General features: G+C 41.6%; 1 protein-coding gene across 1 annotated transcript in view; it reads right to left on the bottom strand.

Annotated features, from left to right (window-relative positions):
- The window catches only part of LOC115477943 (protein farnesyltransferase subunit beta-like), a 109,276-nt gene that overhangs the window by 73,104 nt on the left and 20,010 nt on the right, over positions 1-16,162 (bottom strand). The window contains exon 3 of the mRNA XM_030215092.1: positions 4,973-5,045. Within this exon, the coding sequence (XP_030070952.1) occupies positions 4,973-5,045 (73 nt within the window). The remainder of the gene's footprint in view (positions 1-4,972; positions 5,046-16,162) is intronic.

Genomic DNA, 16,162 nt, shown 5'->3' with positions numbered 1-16,162 from the left:
GTTTTGGTTTTGGGGAGAGAGGACACAAGGGGATTGTACTATGTCTTAGTTTGCTCTGTGACTACCAGCATGCTAGGTGCACGTAGTACTGATAAGTAATTAGCCAATGGCCACAAAGTGTGCATGTGACACACATCAGGAGAGACTGGTATAATACAGGAAAATCCATTTATGGCACAGGCTAGTTTCTGATTTTTAGTTTAGGAGAAATCACATGATTTAGGAGAAATGAAACTTACAACGGTATATATGTGATGGCTGGGAAAGCTGAACAGACTGTTATTCAGTGTTTGCATCTGGCTTCGCTGTATGACAACTTGCTCCAGAGAGATTGATTTATTTCGTATTTGGCTTAGTGAATACCAATAAAGATTTTTACTGGTTGCACACCTATATCTAAGTCTAATTGTCTTCTCTTATTTCAGTCCCTTGGGCTGAAGTGTTTCCCTTCCAAGGGACAGGGATTTACCCAATATTGAACAAATTGTAGATCCTTCTCTCTCTTGTGGGACTCTGAAACTCTGTAAATTGGACTTCTATTCCAATTTTCTTGCCCATTAACATTTCAATCTGCCTTTGACCTTAGCTGCTCTGTTTCTGCCTGTTACTCCTCTAGACTATCCAATCTACTTTTGAAGGTCTCGAGGCATGCTACCATTGCTCAAAACCTCTCTTCCAGGTGCAAGATCACCATATCCACAATTTCCACTTTAGCCTCAGGTAGGGCGGTTTTGCAACCTAGGGGTGTTGGACCCACTTGGGCTGGCACCAACATTTGAGGTGGGGGTGTGCAGCTTTTAGCTGCATACATATCTTTGCTAGCCGTGGACTTGGTTAAGTTCGCTTCAGCATAGCTAAATCTCCTCTGGTCACCACACAATATGGAGGGAGCTGGGAGAGAGTCTCTTCACCCCCCAATCTGTGTCCAATACAAATCCCCACAAGCAACCTGGTTCATTTGATAAGCTGACTTACCAACTGAGGATGTTCCCAGTCAGCAGTATGTCTTTCAGGCTTGCCCCTGCAAGGCTCTGCGTGAACCCAAAGCTGCCCAACCTGGGATGCCCCAACCACGACCTCTACCGCCCTTGGCATTGGGTAGGGTCTTCACATTGTCCAACACTGCACTGCTGTACCGTGAAGCTCCTCGCTGGAGCAAAGAAACATAGAAACATGACAGCGGATAAGGGCCAAATGGCCCATCCTGTCTGCCCATTTCTCACAATCACCTCACAGGCTCCAGGTACGTCTCTGCACACAACGCGCACCATTCTCTTCTTGTGCACCACTCCGTCACCCCACTCCAACCTAGAGATGTGGCCTGCTAGCACTTAGAGCACCACCGCCTTGGGGAAATTGCCAACTGTTATGGTTTCCGAGCAATGCACTAGGTGGGTCTCTGGCACGTTTCCAATTAAAAAAAAACAAAACATTTTATTGAGTTTTTCAGATAAACTACAATAAACAAACAACTCTAAGAAACACACAACTGAGTTGTATAAAAGTGCAAACATTAGTAGAAAGAAAGAATCCAATAATTTCCGCTATGAAAATGTATAGTATAAAAAGAGTTAGCTTCTGGTATTTTCATATTTTCTATACTCAGTTCTGCCATATATAAACTAAGATGAGAACTGTCCTTCCAGGTGATTGATTATAGTTTCAAGGCTATGGAGATAAATGTTAAATCTTTATCTAAAAAAACTGATTGTAAAGATATTGATTTTACAAAATATAGTTTTTCAATGTAAGGTATTCAGATTATTTTGTTGTTTGGGGGAGGAGGGGGGTGTTCCCGCGCAGCCGACTGCCCAACTACACTGCCTCCTTTGCTCATCCGACCACCCTGTGCGGAGCTTGGCAGGGCGAGGGAGACATGGAGCTCGCCAGGTTCAGCCATCTTGGTCGCGTGCACCACTGGAAGTCCCCCAAATAAACAAATCTTCTCTCTGTAGCCAGGATTCCCGAACTGTCCTGACCCCAAATGAAGTCACAATCCAGATGGGTACGCTGTCCATAGACATCCAGGTCATGGCCCATGCCTCCGGGGATTCCATGCTTTTAACTGAGATAATGGCGTCTCATGGCCAGAGAAAGTTTGATAAACACAGGTTTAAAATGGGTTGTACAATTACAAACGAGAAGCTCTTGCAATGATACACAAAACCTTTTACATGCTACATTACACATATCAGTGATGGCAACAATAATAGATGAATGACCAGAGTGTGTGTCGGTGACAAGGATTTACCATTTCTAAACATGAAAGCACACAAGAAAAGTTGCTGTGCCCCTCTACTTCCTTACTTTGACTCAGTGGTAGTAATGTGCACTGCTATGCAAAAGGTCCATACTATAAATCCAGAATTGGGTCATCTGTTCCTTGGGTCAGCTAGGGCTTGGGATGCTGAAGAATCATCATACTGCATTAAGGGCCCATGATGGACCAGTTCTGGAATGAGCAATGGTGTGTGCTTCCTGGCTCAGCACTTTGGAGGAAGAGACCAGACTAGAAGCATTGGAGGTGGAAGGGACGGGGGTCCCCATGTACCTGCATGAAGTTTCATGCCAACATGATCCAGACTTGGTTCCCAATTGAGCTGGAGGTTCAAAGTACAGGAAACTATCACCACGTCAAAAAAATTGTACTCAAGATCACTACATATCATTATTTAAAATAACTACTTACTCAAAGTGCCATAAACCAGTGCTTCCCAAACTGTACTGGTGACTCTGCAGTAAGTTATACACATGACAAAATGTGCAAACACTGAAGATTCACATATATACATTGTAGGTATCCTGAAAACCCAATTGGTTGTGGGACCTCCAAGAAACTTTTTGAGTACTGCCATCAGCAACTGGAAACCAGTTCAGAAAAATCAGTTTCAGTGTATATGGCCTCACTGCTGGGATAAATCATTGCAGACTGCTCAGACACCATTTAACTCTTTTGCAAAATCAAAGTTAAAGGGTTGTCAAAAGTAGCAAACGATAGGCATGACAGGGTTTGGAACTTAGGATGCAGAAATCTAAGAAAGAAGTACATGATGGATGTTGAGATATTGGTGTACATAAAAAAAGACTGATCTTAGGGGTAATCATATCTGATGAACTTCTAACAGTGAAAAGTTTAATAAGATGGTGGTCAGAACCAGAGAAATTCTGGGGTTCAACCTGAAAAGCATAACAAACAGAAGTGCCTTGTTACAGGTCATTAGCAAGACCTCTTCTAACTTACTACGTATATTCTTTCACCAACCACAGTATGAACCTTTCCAGCACTATTACATCACCACCTGTATTCCTGCCGAGCAAAAAATGAGCCAGAGATAGGCCCATACAAGGAACAGAAAAACCCCAGAGGGCTTCTACTACTATCTCCTCGAACCATCCATTGCATGTAAACTACAAGATACGGGTCAGCCATCTGCTGGCCAGAGCCAAGCAAGCATCTCTCCCCCCCCCCCCCCTTTTTTTTAAATTAAATAACCATTTCTCTTAATTGGTACCATCTCAATTTTTTGTGTGGGGGTTTTTTGTTGTTTTTTTTTAAACTTGTACACCCCCTTTCCTGATCCTAGCTGCTGTAGTATAGGCACCCTTAAGTGAGATGCTGTGATTCTTTCCCCTGTGGACTGCTCCAAAGGAAGAGGAACTTCAAAATGGGAGTCTCAAGAGGCTTGGTGGGTCTCTCAATCCTGAACCGGCCATCTCGGTGATTAAAATGTCTGCCATTCCCTCAGTCCGGGACCAGGCAGTCACCAGGATCACGAAGTCTAAGCATGCACTTACCAAGCAGACTCAAGCTGGTTGTCTAAATAGTCCACCACTGGAGACCTCAGGGGCCACTTTCCCCTAGACTATATAACAGTGAACTGCCATAATGCCACGATCAAAGCAGCCCTACCACCTGTTCCATATACATAGTCCAATGCTGGCCTCACTGCTCTGCCTGTATAGCCTGCTATTGCTAAATGTCTGGCTTCCCTACTACTGGAGAGGACAGTGTTTTTCCCTAAATCACTGCAGGCTTGTGTAGTAGGGCAGTTCACCCTTGCACCAGCATTTCCCATCCAAAGCCACTCTGTAAAAAAAAGTAATACATAATTTTATATTACTATATTTATATAGCATTTTAAAAAATACTTGTGGAATCTCCATCCCCAGCAAGACAAGAAGCGGGAAGGGGGAAGAAAAAGTGGAGGTATGTTCGGGTTGGGTGGGGAATAGCAGAGAAAGACAGAAAAAGAAGGACAAGCAATGGACCTTTTAGAGTACTTACTCATGTCTACTGAACCAATCACCATTCACCTCCACCCCCTAGAGCCAAGATCCACATGCCACAGATCTGCATTGCAGCTCAAAAGAAGGGGGAGATGACCTTCACTAGCAGGGATCTAGAGGGATCCACACAAGGATAGATACACAGAGACAAGATCTGTAGATCAAGGCGCAGGGCTGAAGAGGGGGAGTAGCACACCCATCTTCAACAGGACCAAAAGGTCCACAGACTAATCCCTGCAAGCACTACCATGCTAGAGACACTCATCATACAGCTGCAGACAGTAGACTGCACCCCACAGAGACTGCCTTTCTGTCAATGAATCCCTCCGCAGCATCTACTGGAGGCAGAGAAATACTAGCAAGTTCCAGGCTGCACCACACCTATACTATTGATGTCACTGAAATGTCAGTGTTCCCCACCTTGAACTACTCGTCTGGACTGGTCTAGCAGGATAAGTAAGTAATAAAATAAGATGGTATTTTCTATACCAGAGTTCTAAAAAAACTAAAATTGCAGACCTATTACTCAAACCACTTACAGCACCTTAAGATTGGCAGGAGGGTGGCCAATTTTTTTTTAAAGGGCTCTCAGGATTATCTGGGAAACTTAAGTGTGCCTGGTCAATTCTCTTCTCCATAAAGAACAAACTGAAGATAAACCAAATGTAATTTTCATGATTTTTACCTCATATGTGTCAGATAGGTGCCTCAGTCCTCTTTTTAAGTAGATGAAATGCTTCTCTTTTTCTAGAATAAGCCTGAAAAAAAAAAGAAATCAAGAATACGGGTTGAGTTATCCGATTACAGGAATCCTAAAAAGCAAACACAAATTTCATATGTACAAAGACATTCATAGTTTTACATAAAACCAAAAAGAAATGCAATCTTTTAAACAAGAGATCAACAATACCAAAAGCAAGGGGCCCATTCTGCCGATCGAAGGTTACAAGGAGCCATCTTTGATGAAAGAAACTAAGCCTCCCCTTTACCGGAAGTTTATCTGGGACGGTTACTTGGACTGCAGCTATGCTCTCCTGGAATCAGTCAAAAGTCCATCCCCTGCTTCGACTGGGGAGCCAGCAGGAATGACGAGGACGATAGCACTGGGACTACAGCTGCTGGGCAGAACGAGAAAGCAGCAGAAACCTACGCTATTGAGAGTAATAGGTCCGTTGCCTAGGCCCACTTGAAAATCTCCTGGTTCAGGAGGATGCAGCTGGAGGTTGCCGATAGAGGAACTGAATGGTGTCAGTGTGCTTCTTTCCGAGGTCAGTGACCTCCTCCACCTTGTTCCCAAAAAGATCACCTCCCTCGCCAAGGTACGTCTTGTAATCTCTCCTGAATTGCTGGTTCCAGGTCAGAGACATGCAGCCATGAGAGTCTGTGCATCCCAATACCCATGGTGGAGAGTCTGGATGTAACATCAAAAAAGCGTCGTAAGTGCCCCAACCAGATACAGACATGGTGCTCCAAGATGCATTTCTAAGCTCTGTTTGACTGGACCTTTGCTATCTTATCTAAAGATAAGTTATAGTTGTGATTTATTTGAGCAATTGTACTCCAACTGACCCCCGACACAGGTGCTTGTATGCCAAAACACAGCCCGTGTCAGGTCTTTTTTTTTTTTTTTTTTTTTTAAAGATCTCGATTGTTCCAGGCCTGAAAGCCTTTTTGTGCTTTTTTGTGTGTTGTCTTTGCTTGTGTACTTTTTGACCCTCTCTTCTGTTACCTATTCCCAAACACACGTTCTTGTTACTGAATCATCCCAGCTCTGAACATTCTGATGGGTTTAAGCGTCTCAGCTAACTCTGATTGGAACAGTTATCAAGAGCGCAAGCACATATTTAACACAGAAAGGCAACTCCTTAAACAATTTCAACACAGCCAACCAAGTCAGCTATGGTGAAATGTTAGGTAAAAAATATCTACTTTTTAGCTGTGCTTTTCATGCATATCTGACTGTCACACAGCCATACTTAAGTCAATCAACCTACGATTACACCAACCAGAAAACTCCAGACTCATTAGTTTTCTGAAATTGCAACTGTACTGGGGGAAAAAAATACCAACTCATTGAGCCTGATCAAATATACCCAGTCCGTGCCATCGACATTTACACCAAGTCTTACTTGGTGTAACTGCCTGCAAATAAATTTAGTTGCGTGGATGGGCCCTCAGCATGTTCTAAAAACCGTGCAGAAATTTAGGTATATTCTATAAAGTACATTTAAATTTTTGTTTTGGCACGATATATAGAATCTAGGCCGAAATGTATAGATTTATCTATTGTGCTAATGCCATTGTAAAAGATGTTTAATTGCAAACATTTAACTTTCTTAGAAACATTATTGCAAGTTATTGATTCAAAATGTGTTTTATGCATATCATAACAGGCATGAACCTCATTCCTCTATCAGAGTATATTGAAGATTTTTTATTCATTTTATATTTATTGAAAGTTTTGAAATACAATCAACGAATAATCACTTCTAAAGCAATCCACAGAAAAATTTACGAAAGGAAACAAAAAAACAAAAGAAAACCCTTATAAAAGCTAGGAATTTCCTCTGCATATGCAGGAACCTTGTCCTGCATCACAGTTACCTCGTGCAGAGTGTGCTGTGACCAATTCTAGTGGGCTTACTAAAGACGATTGTGGTGTGGTGGTGTCCGTAAATCAGGAGTCAAGGAAAGATAAGAGGTGAAGTCCAATGACGCTCTTCCTGGCAGTGGCATCGAGACAGCTGATGACTCACTGAGGTCTAAAGGACCAGGTTTCTCACACTAGATAAAGGTATTCATCAGTCCCAAAACTGGAGTGGAATGTAAAGTCTGAAGATTTGAGGGGAAAAAAAACCCCCTCAGTTTTCCTTTTTTCACTATTAGGAAATTGGTAATTGGTATGTGAAGCACTGCACTATGCTACTGCTGCCATCTTGGCTCCTCCCTCCCCCCCCCACCGGAAGTCGTATGCTGGAGATCTTAACCTCTCAAGATTAGTTAGTAGTGTCAAACACAATTCAGACAACATACATCTTTCTGCCACATTTTCTTGGTTTCTGATTCCACGAGGAGCTTCTTTTTCTGCATTTGGTACAGACACCGTTAGTAAAGTTCTTCATGTGCTTTTCTCCTTTACCAAACTATTCAGTTATCTTGTATCAAGCTTTGACATTTGTGGGAATAGTAGTGTCCTAGGTGAACTCAATTTCTTCAATCTCTATCGTTTTATCAGTCTTTATTCTAGTGTTTCTGGTACAGTAATGTTAGTGGTTACATTATCCAGTGGATGAGATGTGCTACTTTATTGATTGTGCCTTTCTGACAGCTCATCAGTGACAAGATACGTGTTTCCTGTTCAGTGCCATAGAATCTGCATCTGTCTGAATGTTTAACAGTTTTTTGCCTATACTGGCTATGAACTAATCTTGTCCACAGTCTACTATCCACTGCTGCAGCCATCACCAAGGTTTAAGTTTAAGATCATCTTTTCTTAATCACTCCTGTAACAAGCCTATAATAGCAGATCATGTGTATAACCTCGTTTCTATAACCACTCATACCACCTTCAGTTCTTAGGACATTCAATCTCAGTTGACATGGATGATTTTCTGCTCTTAAATCCAATTTTTCAAGATTTCTGTGAGGCCAGTCTACGATTATGAAGTTGTAGGAAACCATGTGAATCACAATCCAGTTTCTGGTTTGTATCTTATTTCGCACTATTAAAGCACTTTTCAGCATCAGTGTCAGTCTTTTGTAGTATTCTTTGCTTATCTTTCCTCTCAGTAACTATTGTACCTTCAACTCCTATTTATATAGAAAAGAGCTTTAGCAGGAAGGTATATTGCAGTCTACTGTCAGAGAGACATGATCATTTTTCCTTAGTTTTCTATTAAAAAACTTGGCCGTTTTTCTGCCATAATGAAACAAAGCAAAAAAAGTCCTGGGTTAAAGGTTAGACATTTTGGTCTAGACCTGTTTCAATCACGCCTAAGTCACAAAAATGTATCCTAGATGACCAGAGTGGTTAAGGCATGACACCCCGTTACTCCCCCAGAAGTCACTGACCCCCTCCCACCCCTCAAAGATATGAAAGACAGCTTCAGATGTTATGGCCAGTCCTATTAGAGCAGCAAGCAGGTTCCTGGAGTAACCTAGTGGTTGGTGTAGTGGACTATAGAGAAGGGGACCCAAGGCACATATCCTACTCTGTTACACTTGCAGTGGAAAGAGTGAGCCACACTTTCCACCACATACAGTACACCTGCAGATATAAAGGCTACTGTACTGGTGTACAGTAGGTTTTTGGTGGGTTTTGAAGGACTTCCCATACAATATTTTATTTATTGCATTTGTATCCCACATTATCCCACCTCTTTGCAGAGAGGGTAATGGTGAGATGTGTACCTGGGACCTTTTATGTGAATTCCACTGCAGTGCCCCCTAGGGTGCACCACTGCTGGCATGTCTGTGTGGCCAGTCTACTAAGAATGCTGCCCCCCCCCCCCCCCCAATACATCCCAATAGCTTTTTTGAGTTTTTCCCTTGGACATTTCTTTTTCAAATACGGTCCAAAAAAACATCTTGCAAATGGCGGCCAATTTCTAAACAGAAAGTCGGACATTTTTCTGGTTTGATAAAGGCCATGTTCTGTACTGGATTTTTGGATGTTTTCCACAAAACATCTAAAATCAGCTTTAGACGTCATATTGAAAATGCCCCTCTTGGTATGATATTTAGGGATCATCAGTGCCTCAGGGATTAAAGTTAAATCCACAGCCTAATAAGGTGGAATACCCCGTAGATTTAATGCCAAACAGAATATATGAGTAATGATGCTGAATCTTCCTAAATGTATTTACTTATAGTTTATTTATTGGGATTTATTAACCGCCTTTATGAAGAGATTCACCCAAGGCAGTGTACAGCAGGTACAAAATTTACAATTTTGTTCACAGCATAACAATAGTAAAATAACCAAGAATAAATACAATAAACGAAGTAAACTTGAAAACAGTAAATTGAAATCTAATAATAGAACTACCGTGAAACAGTATAGGACTGGAATTCAAATACCAGATATATAATACAATGTTAGCATAATATTAATGACACTTATTAAGCATGCATTAGAAAACTCAACTAACAGATATGATGCTACAGAGGTTTTACAATACGGCTTACCACATAGCTGAGGGACCAAGAGCAGATATATGATGGGAACAGGATGTGTGGTACAGAGTCAATTGGGATAATTTGATGGTTAGCTAAACTCAAGGCATGTTCTTTGTATAGTTAAGCAAGAGATAAGGAACTTAACTAAATTACAGTGTGTGTAGCAAGCTTTGCACTCATAACTTATTAGTGGAACATAACCACAGAGGCATTGTTCCTCACTGGATCTTGTTGTTATAATAATTGGTCATTCCTTTTCATAATTAATATAGATTGTTGTTTGCCACATTATCATGGCAAACTGGATGTACTCAAATCAATTAATTATTCAGGAGTGTAGGATGCTAGTAAAAACTATTACAATTAATTCATTTTATACTGGGCTTGTGACTTCTTACAGCTGATCACGAGCACTTTATTAAACAATCAACTGGTCTTTGGCTTGATATGCTCATCCTATTGCCCTTCTCTTCTAATCACCATAATATTAAAATCTGTGCAGTCATATTTTGCCTGCTATCTATCACACTGAAAAACCTAGAAAACTGCAAGTAAGCAAGTTATTGGATGGTAGACTTTAAGAATTCTACTTGGGTCTCCCTTTGGAGGGAGTGTTTTTCCCGTTATTTACTGATTTTTGCAGTTTGTCAGATCTTGGAGAGATAATATTTGCTGTAGCCTAATACAACAGCAGACTGAGAACCAGGGGAAGCTAGGTAAAATCCACTACAGCTCTTTGTCATCTTGGTTACGACCTTTAAGCTTCCATTGCCTCAGGTATATACTCAGATTGCGAGCCTTTCAAGAACAGAACAACACCTGCTGTACCCAAACGTATACCACTTTGATAGCTTTTGTGGTGGCACTGTGCGGAAGATGTTTGCTTTTTTTGCATATCTTCTCCTGAAGAAGTAACGAAACAGTGAGAATTCTACGACTGTCGAGAGAGAGATCGCAAGAGACTTAGAGGGGAATAATCGAACGTCGCCGGTGAAATAGGTCGCCGGCGATCTATTTTGGCAGCGGCGGCGCAACAGCTGGCCGGAACCGTATTTTCAAAAAAGATGGCCGGCCATCTTTTTTTTTTGATAATACGGTGTGGCCCGGCAAAATGCCTTGGATTTCGCCGGGTTTGAGATCGCCACTTTTGTTTTTCCGCGATAATGGAAAAAACTGCCGGCGATCTCAAACCCGGCAAAATCCAAGGCATTTGGCCGTGGGAGGAGCCAGCATTTGTAGTGCAATGGTCCCCCTCACATGCCAGGACACCAACCGGGCACCCTAGGGGGCACTTCAAACATCTTTTATAAACAACCAAATTAGCTTCCAGGTGCATAGCACCCTTCCCTTGTGTGCTGAGTCCCCCAAATCCCCCCCAAAACCCACTGCCCACAAGTGTGCACCATTACCTTAGCCCTAAGGGCTGAAGGGGGGCACCTACATGTGGGTACAGTGGGTTTTGGGGGGTTTGGGAGGGCTCAACATTACCCACCACAAGTGGAACAGGTAGGGGGGGGGGGGATGGGCCTGGCTCTGCCTTTCTGCAGTCCACTGCAACCAACAACAACTGTTCCAGGGACCTGCATACTGCTGTCAGGGTGCTGGGTATGACATTTGAGGCTGGCATACAAGCTGGCAAAAAAGGTTTGTATTTTAATAATTTTAGTGTGGGAGGGGGTTGGCGACCACTGGGGGAGTAAGGGGAGGTCATCCCCCATTCCCTCCGGTGGTCATCTGGTCAGTTGGGGCACCTTTTTGAGGCTTGGTCGTGAAAATAAAAGGACCAAGTAAACCCGGCGAAATACTGCTTATCGCCGGGTTTATTTTTCCATTATCCGTGAAACCCGGCCATCTGATAGCCACGCCCAAGCCTGCCCATGTTCCGCCTTCGCTTCACCGCCAACACGCCCCTTTGAACTTTCGCCGGCAAAGCGAAGGGAAAGCGGCGAAGCTATCACAAATGTAGCTTTCGATTATACGCTTTTTGCCGCTTTTGCGAAATCGCCTGCCATATCCCGATTTGTGTCGGGAATTAGCCGGCGATTACTTTCGATTATAAGCTGGTTAGTGAGATTTTTCATACGTAAGACCATTTTATCAAAGAATTTTTGGAGGCACCTCTCGGATGTGGATTTTTTTCCCGGGTTTGAAGCTAAGTACTCCCTTTGTCATTGGTTCTTTATATTTAGTCTCCTTTCTGGAATATTTTTATTCTTCTGACATATAATATTATACTCATTAGGCTTATTTGTTATTATCTGTGCCTATAGTCAACTGAGTATTTACGTATTATTACCCCACTCCGTTTTTTTACTACAGACTGTTTTATTTCATTCTGTAGTTTTTTTTCGGAGGAGGTGGTTGGCCCATGATAGAAGCCTTACCAGGTGTGTCCACTGAGTTGGTACCCTTGGCTACTGAGGCCCTTTGTTAAAATCATTTATGATACATCTCTTAATAATAGCACAGATAATCCTCATAGCCAATTAGAGCAAGTTCTTTTTAGTTTCTTATTTGTTTGCTCTAAGCAGATTGCTAATTTTTTCAAAATAACCCAATCAATAACATATATTGACATCTTACCTTTAATTTTACTTTTCAGGTGGTTTGATTTTTACTATTATGGATATACTGTGTTTTTACCCCTCTTAAGTATGTAGAAGTCTATCTCTCAATATGAGCACATTAACATCTATGCTATATGAAATATTTGACATACCAGCACACCAAACTGTCTGCTTTTGCTTTCACATATGTTTTCACCTTGTGCCCTCCTATCAGTTTGTTATGCACATGGTTTTTAATTTCTGTTTTTATTAATGATTATTACAGTGATGATTTGATTATGATTTGTAATAATGTTATGGTTTTAGGAGCCAAATGTATTAGTTTTAATGTTACCCATTAATATTCATGTTTTTAAGTTTTAAGGAATATTGTATATTTAATATGAAGCTTACAATATATATGTTCTGATTTTTTATTTTGTAGTTCTTTTACCCCTGATGCAGCCTGAGGGCAAAATGTGGCCACTTCTGGTAACAGTTCAATAAACCACTTCTTTTTATTTACTTGTTTTGGTATGTTTTATGTGATCTGCTTTTACTTTGTTTTTATCTCATTAGGCAGATCAGTGCCTCTTGTTTTTGTTTTTTATTTCTATAGTGCCATAGGAAAGTAAAGTCAAATCAAAGAAAAAAAATATATATATAAAGCAATTTGATCAAGATAGATATATATATGAACCGCAATAGACATGCTAACAGCAGTTGGTAAGCCTTTAAACTGCATTTTTTTCTGACCTTCCTATATTGGTTTATCTTGAAATCACAGAACTTATCACATTACTGCATAAAAAAAAAAAAGAAAAATATACCCACCAGAGCTTAAGTATGCCTCTTTGCTGCCTAACTCTAGAATGCACATCAAATAAATACATGGAAAATGTAGGCTCGTCAGTACTAATTCTTTTTACCACTCAGTTTTAGAAAAGCAATCTGTACGCAGCATGAAGTATGCTCTCGGTTCTGAATACTTTGTGGTCAATAAACTAATTAGCTGCTTTGTTGACTAAATATCAGTGGTGTAATCTCATCTAGATAGTGGGCGGTATGTTCACAATTTCTATGGAAACAAAGCCAATATATTTAGAGGCTGGCAGCTATATACGGTTTAATTGGTGCCTGAATTCATAAGCCATATTACACCCATTACTGAAGCAGAATAATAAAGCAAATACTGCACTGGGGGAATGGTTCTAGTCTTTCAGACATTTTAATAGAAGCTGACCACAAATTCACTTGATAAGCCCCTAAAGACTTTTTATATGTAGTGGAGTAGCCCTAGCAGTTGGTACACACTAGCAATTGTAGACTGGGCCAATTTAAAAGGGAGAGCCAGTGAGGTATTGGCTCAGGGCACCCAAGCTGAAGGTGCTGAAAAGCCTGCCACATGTTTCACGTCTTCTCATAGCAGCTGCTTCTACTTCAAGGGCCCAATATTTTCTAGAGATGGGTGAACTACGACATTTCAAATTCCTGAAAGGGCTGAAAGCAGTGGCGTAGCCAAGGGTGGGCTTGGGTGGGCCCAGGGCCACCCATTTTGGGCTCAGGCCCACCCAGTAGCAGCACATCTATGATGTGGCTGGCAGGGATTTCCCAAGCCCCACCAGCCGAAAACTCCCAACAACTGTCCCTCCTGCATACCTTGTAAATACCAGATGCCTGCAGTGAGCAGCGACTGATACATACTGCTCGCACCAGCCCCACAGCCTTCCCGCTGATGTATTCCTGCCTATGCGGAAACAGGAAGTTATGTCAGAGGGAAGGCTGTGAGGCCAACATGAGCAGTGTGTATTAGTTGCTGCTCGCTGTCGGTGAAAATCTGCTATTTAAAAGGTATGCGGGGGACGGGCTGATGTTTGAGGGACCCTATGGCATGCAGGTGAGAGAGGGAGAGACCAAATCACTTGCGGAGTACTTCTGCCCACCCATCTTGGGCCCAGGCCCACCCAAAATTGGGTGCCTGGCTAAGCCCCTGGCTGAAAGATGATCCCCATCAGCGTTTGCTAAGAGGAGGGCCCTGGGAGTTATTGTCATGCTGTACTATCATAGCTGCCTTCAACTAGTGAAACCTAGAACATAGCCAGCCTTGTTGCTTTTGATACTTTGATGTTCAAGAACAAGAATAAACTGGAAACAAAAAGGTTCAGGTTGCGGTGGAAAGTCACTGTGAATAAGACCAAAACATCTAGGGATCCTGAAGAACTACAAGCTATTTTGTTCAGAAGGGGAAAAAATGTGACATTTATGTGCAGGAAGCGAAAAAGCAAAAAGAGACCACTTGTTAAGTTTTATTTGCTTTTGTTAATGTAACAGCACTAAAGCCATAGGAAACTGAGGAAGTATCACTGCCAAGTTGGTTCATGTAAATTCTGTGAAGACTGAGAATTTTAGGTCTGCAGGCAGGTTTGTTATAGTGAAGTTCATGTGCATATCAATTTATCACATACACAACATGAAATTCTTCAATAGAATTTCTATTAAATGCCACTAGGATGCAGAGAAAGCATGGTAATCTTCCTAATGTGTTTCAATACATCACTGATGTTTACATGTGAACCAATGAGTTTTGCATAAAATAATGAAGACATATAGGGGTAATATTTAGCCAGCAACAGTCAGTATTCTTTTAAGCACTGGCATTGAATAACTGGTTTGCAATGAGAGGGAGAAATCAAAACAAAACAAAAAAAACCCTGTTGTCTCCTTCTGGTTAACCCCCCCCCCCCCCCCCCCCCCCCCAAAAAAAAAAAAAAAAACCCCAATCAAATCCCTGGTAGTATAGTGGACCACCCAACCCTAGAAAGGATTTCCTGCACATTCCTCTCCCTCTCAACATCACTAGGTTCATCCTAATATGTACCACATGGATTTGGGTGCCAGCATTTTGGAAGATGGCAGCATGGAGTGTATATCATAGAGGCCATGAAAAGGTGAAAATCATACATATTTCTAGTTTTTATTTTACTCTCTATACATTTACCAGATGGTGATAGGATATTCGTCTCACAGCATGTAAATAATATTATTTATCAACCCAGGACCTCAACGCTACCAAGCGTGGCTATCCTATATAGAATACTTGCTCTCTTTCTTTCTTAGTTCTTTAAGAGCGCCACTGTTTTATCATTGGAGCTATGTTCCTATCATCGGTCCTTATTTTATTATGGCGGGAGTACTACTAACCAATATAAAAAAAACTCGTTAAAAGAGAAAAAACAAAGGTTTCTTTGTCTACCCGCCACTAAAAAAAAAAACCACCCACACTGTGAGAGAAATATCTTCACAATTATTTAATTAAAATCTAACATATCACATTGTGTCATTTCTTCATGTTTCTGTTTCTTTTTTATATTTTCTTATTGCATAGCACTCTCATTACCCACTCCCCCAAGGGGGGGGGGGGAGTTATCAAGTTGAATTAGGGCTTAAATTCACATTATTTGCCCTTCAAGTGACTTAAAGGGCCCTTAAGCAAGCTTGACATGCCTATGTTTAGGTTGCCAAGGGTTATATAGTAATAAGATGCAAAACATGCAAATGCATGTAAAGCAGCTCTTTACCATGTAAAAACCATAATGCAACTTGCAGTATGCACCAGGTGCACACTGCAATTCATGCTATAGTCTCAAAATCACAGTACAAACTTAAAAGGGAAAGGAGACAATTTTTCTAGTGACATGAAGCAGATCAGAGGCTGTCTCCTTTGCTGAATGATAATTTTTGATAGCCAATTGTCACATTAAATTAGACCCTTTGAAAGTCAATTATCAAGACATTTGGATGGTAAAATTATGTATCATACCTGATAATTTTCTTTCCATTAATCATAGCTGATCAATCCATAGACTGGTGGGTTGTGTCCCTCTACCAGCAGGTGGAGATAGAGAGCAATCCTTTTGCCTCCCTATATGTGGTCATGTGCTGCCGGAAACTCCTCAGTATGTCGATATCCAAGCTCCATCCGCAGGACTCAGCACTTAGAGAATTACACCCACAAAGGGACACTCTGCCCAGCTCACCACCGCCGAAACGGGGGAGGGGAATTAACCCAGCTCATCCCCACACAAGTGGGGGAGGGGAATCCGTCCAGCTCATCCCCGCGGAGCGGGGGAGGGACACCACCCCGCCGATGC

The sequence above is a fragment of the Microcaecilia unicolor genome, chromosome 9, assembly GCF_901765095.1.
Source record: "Microcaecilia unicolor chromosome 9, aMicUni1.1, whole genome shotgun sequence".
Lineage (NCBI taxonomy): Eukaryota > Metazoa > Chordata > Amphibia > Gymnophiona > Siphonopidae > Microcaecilia > Microcaecilia unicolor.
Note: the sequence above shows the minus strand (reverse complement) of the source record. Positions and strands in the feature narration are given on the sequence as shown.